The 8,774-nt window shown below is 32.3% G+C and overlaps 1 protein-coding gene across 2 annotated transcripts; it reads right to left on the reverse strand.

Moving 5' to 3' along the window:
• Positions 1 to 518: 518 nt before the first annotated feature.
• On the reverse strand, positions 519 to 8,300 carry LOC118738481 (pheromone-binding protein-related protein 6-like). Of its 2 annotated transcripts, none has more exons than XM_036469414.1 (5): positions 8,200 to 8,300; positions 6,025 to 6,347; positions 5,339 to 5,414; positions 802 to 1,058; positions 519 to 727 (listed from the first exon to the last, which is right to left on the reverse strand). In XM_036469414.1, the coding sequence occupies exons 2-5, from the start codon at positions 6,142 to 6,144 to the stop codon at positions 710 to 712; spliced, it is 471 nt and encodes a 156-aa protein (XP_036325307.1). In that variant the 5' UTR covers positions 6,145 to 6,347; positions 8,200 to 8,300; the 3' UTR covers positions 519 to 709. The 2 variants fall into 2 exon arrangements, with proteins under 2 accessions (XP_036325307.1, XP_036325308.1); XM_036469415.1 differs by having other exon boundaries at positions 8,171 to 8,298.
• Between the last annotated feature and the right edge of the window lie 474 nt (positions 8,301 to 8,774).

An 8,774-nucleotide genomic window follows, 5' to 3' on the forward strand; every position in this document is an offset into this window, starting at 1 on the left:
CAATGATAACACTTCCAAATACGGACTGATCGACTTCGCCAGGCTCCGAGATATGGTAGTATGCAATACTAGCTTTCAGTACAAAACGAATCGTAATTCTGTAAGGACAACTACACCGATTTAGTGGCTGATTTCTGTAAGGTTCTTATATTAAAGAGGAAACACTTTTCCACCCTATCGAATGGTAAGGGCACTGAAATAAGTTGAGAAAATAGTTCCAGCCATTTAGTCGGTCAGGACGGAGGAAACAATAAAGCTACTATATCCACTACGGTGGCGGAGGAGGAGGAGTGAAAAAAAAAATCAACCAAAAATTGCGCTTGCATTAACGTTTGGACTGGGTGTTCCATAATGCATTTAACTAGCCCATTTCTTTAAACTTCGCAACAGAAAAGTAATTTTTTTACCACATTTCGATACTTGACTCAGCTGAGCCGTGTTTGGTTTTTATAGTCAAACCGATTACTAATTACCTCTGATAGCTATCTGCTCATACATATGTATATCAGACAAAATTGGTAGATTTTTGTAATGCTTTAATAAAATAAAATTTTACTTAACTAAATAAAAGAAAAACTCTACATAAACTTTTATTTTATCCACACAAGGGGTTTTTTCTAAGGTTCCGTCGTCCAAGTTTTTGATAATGCATGAAGTCGGTGATAACGATATGCCGGAACATTCAAGATATCAGCTTGTGCCAAGAAATTTAAGGCAGGAAGTAATGCTAAAAATCATAATAAATAACACTTAATAACTTATGCGCTCTTGTGTGAATTAATTTACAGCAACGCAACCTACCACAGGATCGGCCTTCTTCCAGCACTGATGGAACCACCAAGCCTTGTGACAAAGCGTATCACCCTGCGGATGCACGCAATCCTTTGCCATGTTTATCAGTTTATCACGCACAGTACCCGGCACGGTGTTGTATAGCGTTTCCAAATGCACATCACCATTATCGTCCACCACATCGATTTCATGGAAGAGACAATTCATATAACATTTGAGCGCCTCATCTTCGTGTATCTGACCGTCGCTGAATTCCTTGATGGCCTCTATTCGATGGGAAAATTTTTAGTAAATTAAAATTTGTAATTAAATGTATTTTCTTCAAATTTATTTGCATACATGCGTGTATTTCCTATAGAAATAAGAACCGTCAATTAACTTGAATACGAACATTTATTTTATATGATGCTTTTGTATTTAAAACAGCTATTTGGATGCTAGGGTAGTCCAAAAAAGTAAAGTCGAAATCTTAATGCGCTCACGGGGTTTGTATATCGGAAAAAAACTCCTATTTATTTATTTTTTTTTTTTTTTTGAAACCAAAAAATACAGGTCGCTCAAAGCGTTCAAAGCTTTCCATATATTTTGTATGGAAAAAAAAACAACTTTTCGTAGAAATGGTATAGAATTCTTAAAATCAATAATTTCGAACTCTGGTTCTTCTCAGGAGACTTCCATTAATAACACCCAATTATTTATTTAACCATAGTTGAGTACTAAAGATTTTTTAGTTATTATAAATAATGGTTAAATAATTGGGTATTATTATTTCGAATCTCCTGAAGAGAAACAGAAAAATATAGATTTTCAAGAATTTTAAACCATTTTTACGAAAAGCTGTTTTCCCCATATAAAATATATGGAAAACTTTTAACGCTTTGAGCGACTTGTAAATATTTTTTGATTTCAAAACAAATATAGATAAATATTTAGAAAAATCCTAGGGGTGAGAATATAAAAACTCCGACTTTACTTTTTCACAAGAATTTTTGGACTACACTAACTTAAATACTTATGGCCTTATTCAAAAAAAATAAAGTAGGTTTAAAGAGCTTTATAAAATGACGTTTTCATACATTTTTCAGTTTATAAAGCTTTTTTAAAGCTACTTTTTTTTATGAATAAGGCCATTAGTGTTTAGAGCTGTCTGAATAATAAATAAAAGCGGGTGTTAAGTACTATCGTAAATATAATTAAAGTTAAATAATAAACACGCAATTACCTATTTATGTGTTTGAAAGTGCTTAATACTAATGAATTAAAGTATTTAATAGATTTCTAAATACTAAACGTCTAAGGAAAATAATCAAAAATCTGTCATTTCTGCTCTCTTAATTCAGAGATTGTCAAAACGATGACATGCCTCGTGATTTTCGGGATTTTTCGAAACTTTTCAAGTTTTCCTTTGGAGTTTTTGCGATTTTGTAGGGATTTTTTTGTTTTCGGGGCTATTTTAGGTGCTTTGACTATCTTTCGAGACTTCTCTTAATTTTTTCATGATTTTTCGTTATTCTTTGTGTTTATTTTTTTTTTCAAAATTTCGCGAGACTTTCCGGATTTATTTCAAAAATTGTGTCACTATTTCGCCATTTTCAGTACTATTTCAAGGTTTTCAGAATTCTTTGGGATTAATTTTGTGAAAAGTATTTAGTTAAGCGATAAATACTAAGTACTTCATAGCTGATTTTAACTTCTGAGCATCGCGTAGCTTTGTTTCAATCTCATTTTGAAGAACAATCAATTCCTAAAAGAAGTGGGCAACGGGACTATCTTGAAAACTTTGTTTTTTGTGCCTCTTTTATTAAATATAACAGGCACAGTAAGGAAATCAGCCTTCTATGTACAGTAAAGTTAATACTCCCCACTTATTGAAGCCTTCGATGGGCATTCACAATTATCACAGCGAAATATTGGGTCAAGTGAACGCCTCTTAACTGCAATAAGTGCAGAAATTAATGTCTTCATCGATCCATTACTTATCGAGTGATCTATTGGGAATAAATTCGTATAATTTGTTGGCGGTAAAAGTGGAAAGGAGGTAAATTTTTTTGAATTATTTTATGGGTTTCCCGAACATTTGTTTTTTTTTTTTTGCAGTAAAAAAGTTGTACTATATACTAATGGAAAAACTAAATGAATAATTTAATATGGTTTTATTAGTTCAATGCAACACATATACGGTGGCGCAAAATTAATCAACCTTCTTTTTAATCAATTCTTCCTTTTGGGCTACTTGAAGTCGCGGGTATATGCCAACAAACTTTAGACAAGCTCAGCCCTTAAGGATAATATTAGACAGAAAAGCGAACAGTTATCACCGGAAATCTTGCGTAAAGTCATGGAAAATGCGTTAAAGTGGGCAGAAATGTATAACAACACTGGCGGCAGCCATTTGACGGATTTCATCTTTTCCACTTAACAGAAAAAATATAAAGGTCCAAGTAATGATTTCCATAGCTCAAAATAACTTTTTTTTTATACCCGAACGCACTTGTGACCAGAGGACTTATATAACTTTGTTGTTGTTTGTAACAAGCAAAACGAATCGAGATATGTAGGCAAAACCACGCACTTTTGCACTTTTGTTTTATCAAGAAAAGGCAAGATTTTTATATATGCCCGGATCTGGAAGAAATAAAAGCAATATGCTTATTCAAGTAAACCAGTATGTATTGTACTTTGTTGTATTCAAAACTGGTGAAGTATCTTTAAAGTAATAAGTTTTCTAAGTCTAACCAAAAAAGTCCTCATTTAAAACAGGCGCGCCCATACCAAAACAGCTATTTAAGCATATTCAGCAGCTTATGTCGAAACTTCGTAGCGTTCAAAAAATATTAAATTGAATTTTTAGACTCTTCTTTCAGAAAAGCTCTTGCACGTACATACATACATATTCGATACATAGGATTGCATCAAACTCGGTTGGTTCGCATACAAAAAAAATTAGGTTTTCTAATACTTTGAGAGGAGTTTAAAAACGGCCAGCAATTTAATAATATCTCCAACTCTTTTATTTGTGCCCCGATTTAATAAATGTGATATGTGGTAGAAAAAATTTTTAATCATTTAAAACCCCTCTTATATCCTTTAGAACTAGAGTAAGTCCATCATCTCTTTTTTTTTTGGCACTACACTCGATTGCCGGTTTGAACCGAGTAACTCTTCAGCTCGCTTAATTCTATCAACTAAAATTGTCCGCTATATGCAAATTAACTGTTCTTAAAATCTAATATTTTAGTGAGCGATGATTTGTTCTCTTAAAAATATAAATTAATTAACAAAAAAGGAACAGTAACTTGAGAAGTAGTCTATTTTAGCAAGTTTAGGACTTAACAAAATGTTAATATTGATACATGACATTTTGTTGTCATTTATGTGTTATGTTATACTACTCCCAAGTCAGTCTAAAAAGTCTCCTTCGATCCCAAATCCGATTGAATACTTAGCTGGTAGCTGAAGTCACTAGCACACCATGGCGTATGAGTGACAAAAATTTCTAAAATCAAATATCTAGTAGCTGTTTGTTTATAAATTTACCTATTGTCATGGCCTGAGTTCAACCTGGTCAAAGCATCATCTCAAAAAAAAATATAGAAAAAAGATTGGTTTCTTAACAGCCGTCGCCCCTCGTCAGGCAATGGCAAACCTTCGATGACAAAAAGACGAAAAATGACACTGAAGATGGCACAACGCCGAAACCGGTTTGTCTGCAAACCAAGCTTGACAAGGGATGACGGAAATTCGTTCAAAAATAAATCATCCTACCCCCCTATCGGAAAAATCAACCAACACCAACACGCATACATACATATATGTTTACTGCCTTAAAATCTAAATTGAACTCATATTTCTTTTCATTGTAATAATATATGCAACAATTTTTATTCTAATATTTTTTTGCCAATTTCGTATAAAAATATGATTTATTCAACAACAAAAAACACAAAAATATAATTCCTAAGCTTTGTGCGATACTCGCGAAAATTTTAAACTTTTTAATCAGATTTTTGAGAATTTTTTTGAGTATGCAGTTTTGCAGCCCATTAAGTTCTAGTAATAAAATGCAAGTTAGGAGTTAGTCAAAAATCGCGTTGATTTTTGAGAATTTTTTTGTTGAAGGTGTTTTGCATTTTTCCCATATAAAGTATTTTCGAAAAAAAATTGTTGTATGGAAGAGACTGCGTGGAAAAAAAAATGCCAAAAATTAACGGTAATTCCTTGCTACTTAAGTCTTGCACTTTATTATAATAAAATTCATTGGGCTACAAATCTGCATACTCAAACAAATTCTAAAAAATCTTCTTAAAAAATTTAAAATTTTCATGAAAATTTGCTGAATTTTCGCGAGTTTTGCACAAAGTTTAGGAATTATATTTTTATGATTTTTGTTGTAGAATGAAACATATTTTTATACGAAATCAGTGGAAAAATATTAGAATGAAAACTTTTGCATATATTGTGAAAAATTTGCTGTGCCAATACTTTGTTCGGGCGGTGTATACATAAACAAAACTTCTTAAATTATTTTTAGTCAAAATTTACCTACCTTCAGTTACGCCAGTTTTTTCAACGCAAATGTCATGGAATATCTTCGCCATTTTCAGAACAGCTGGCGGTGGCCACTATCAAACATGAAATTGATAAACTGAATTAATCTTTTATGTACACATTTATAGTTTACTCTTAATCTTAGTCACTCTAAATTCAACTTTTATATCAACTTTTCTATGCAAATCAGAAAATAGCAAACTCGCTTAGCCATAGTTCTGTTTCTCGGAACAAAAAAATTGCGGATATTCCTTTGACATCTTTTAGCTTTTTTTATTAAACTTGGCTCATATGCTAAAGTAAACTAAGGGAATGAAAATGGATGGTCCAGGATGCCAACTTAGCTTTAGCTGCTAATACTAACTACATATTTAATTACCTCTCATTGAACACATAGCAACATTTTAAATTTTGTTAGAAAAATTCAATAAATTTTTGCTTATATCAATAGTTTTGCAATTTCTAAAACTAATTGTGGTATTCTCGAAGTCTTGCAAAGGTGCATGGATGGCCACACTGCTCTTCGCAGTTGAAATGAAAACGTCATTAGTTAAACAATAATAGAGATGGGAATTTTAGCGTAGCGAATTTTTGAATGTTTTTGCAGTCAATTTTTAATTTTGAGTTCATACTTATAAAATTATAAAAACCAAAAATAATTCACTAATTCGAAAAGAAACTCACTTTATCGTCACGTCGCGGTTCCTGCGCTTGTACGTAGTTCTCTCTCAGCGACAACGACAACAGGACGACCATTAAAAATGCGGAGAACGCCTGCTCGCGCAAAATGCCATTCAAAATCATTTTAGTTCCGTTTCCGTTGAAATTTTCTTTCTCTTTTACTTTTTTGTTAAATATGTGTGCCTGTATGTATGCGGCTGTTATCCGCTTGCGCTATACACTACTCTAGTGGCTTCAGTATGCTATTGTTTGATTTTGCTTTCCGAATTTTCTGTTTGAATACATCAAACAATTTTTATGCGATTTTCCACGTTTTTTAGCTCAATCTGAAATGTTAAACAAAGGAACTCAAAATTCTAACAAAGCGGAAGAAACAAAACAGCGTCAAATGTCAGCAGCGCGGCAGGAATTTCAGACGACGCGGCAGACTTTCACTGTAACACTTTTATTTTATGTTATTTTTTTGCTTTGATGGACACCCGTGGTGGTTTACTGCGTTTTTAATTGAAGTAAGGGCATTTTTTTTTTGGCGTCCACGTTTTTTTTGGGCCTGGTGGCTTTACAACCAATTGAAGGCCTAGAAATGCTTGTTTCTTCAAAGCAGAGTTTTTTCTGTATTATTTTCTCTTTGTTTTTTTCTTTTTTTTTGCTTTATGACCGCTTTTTGGTTACAATACCCGTGCTATCATCAGTTGAGTTTTCATGAAAATGAAAGTAGTCATCGGAAAATACGTACATCCATATATACATATTAGGGCGGGTAAAATTTTTTGCATCAAAAGTAGATCTCATTTTTGTCCAAGAAACCATAGGTCTAAAATGAATTTCGAGCCAGCGATTTTTTCTATCTAGTATTTTTTTTTTTTTCAAAAAGTGACTCACCTGTTGAGACAGCTGCATTGAAAACTAGCCAAAAGGTGTATCTGAGGATTTTTGGGGTCGAGGAATCCATTTCTGGCATTATTTTTTTTTTAAGGGCCGCCCGAGGGCGCTCCCTTGTTTTTTGTTTTTGATTTAAATGTCTTTTTTCCGAAAACCGACAAAATTGTTGCGAAAATCCACGAATCTCATAATACAATTTCAATTTTTAAATAGCCTAAAATATTCAGCGGTGAAAATTAGTGGGAAGGCGGGTATATTTATGCACAACTTATATCGATTTTATTCAATTTAGGACAAAAAATTCGTTTTTTTCATTTGTTCTCTGAATTTTAGAAAACAAATTTTTTTCTTATTTTAATATATATTTATTCAAAAATCCAACTTAAAAGATAAAAACATATGAAATGTAAATGAAAAAAAAACTAAACCATTTTTAATGTTTCAATTTTAAAATACGTATAACGTATTTTTTTTTTAAATATTATGTTGGTAATACTGGATATCTATATATTGTATTTTGTGTGACAGCATGCTTTTTGATTTTCATACTGCGCTTAATATGTAAAATAAAAATAAAAGTAGTTTTCAATACAGCTGTCTCAACAGGTGATCCACTTTTTGAAAAAAAAACTAGATAGAAAAAGTCGCTCGCTCGAAATTTATTTTGGACCTATGGTTTCTTGGGCAAAAATGCTTGAAATGACCCAAATAATCATAATCGCGATGAGCCTCTGTTAATTTTTTTGGCCCCCTACAAATCAACCCGCCCTAATACAGTATTATGTAGATATGTATGTACACATAAGCGCGTCGTGCTGGCAACAACCGAATTCCGCCAGCCAACACTTACACATGTACAACAATGGAAAAATCCCTGTCCCGCTGCGCCATTGATTGCTGTAGCAATGAGTGATGTAAAAATAAGTTTTGTATATTTAAAACAATCTAAATATTGCAGTGAATATATGAAATTTGAAAACAACGGTAATTTCTATGTTTGGTTCTATTTTAGCTTAATAAAAAAAAAACACATAAGCAACAACTGAATAGAAATGTTTACAATAGAAGCACGGCTCGTTCAAAATTCGGTTTTAGTACTTGAAAAAAAAACAAATGTGTACATTATACGAAAATAAATATGTAAAAATTCGTAACAATTGAATCAATCACATCGTAATTACGGCAACACACAACAACAAAAAATTATAAAGCGGGCTTTTAAAAAGCAATAAAATTCAAAGCCAAAAAATATATTTTTAATTCCAACCAATTTGTAGGCAAGTGCCACACAATTACCAAAAAACACGCATAAAAGATTTTTTTTTTAACAATACACTCCTAAATAAATTTGATAACGTTTAAAGTTGATAAGTGTTTCTTTCACCGCTCACAACCACAACCGGAATTGAGTTTTTTACTGCGCGGACGTTACTTTTATATAGGCTAAGCGTTAGCATCATTTTTTTATACCTACACATGCACATATGTATGTGCACACAACATACAATTTGTATTATATAAATTTTGAACAGCTAAATATATTTACTTTCCAATGGAAATTGATTGTTCACATGAGAATCTATTTACTTTTGCAGCTTTGTTAGCATTTATGTACATAAATATGTATGTATGTATGCTGCTGTTACAATTTTATTTTTCTAGCATTGCATGTTTACTTTTTCAGCCACTTCATCAGCAAAACATGCAATTTTCATATTCAATATGACTGTAGTGCTTTTTTATTTTTATCAACAAACAGCAAAAAACTTTAGTGTACCCAACGTATTTAAACTCCTTCAATACTGGTCGTCTTTCCGTTACGAAGGAGCTTAAATGACAACATGGAAATTCCCAAAGGAAGCTCCCACATC

Source organism: Rhagoletis pomonella, unplaced genomic scaffold (assembly GCF_013731165.1).
Source record: "Rhagoletis pomonella isolate Grant_MI unplaced genomic scaffold, Rhpom_1.0 Rhpom_scaffold_00004, whole genome shotgun sequence".
Classification (NCBI taxonomy): Eukaryota; Metazoa; Arthropoda; class Insecta; order Diptera; family Tephritidae; genus Rhagoletis; species Rhagoletis pomonella.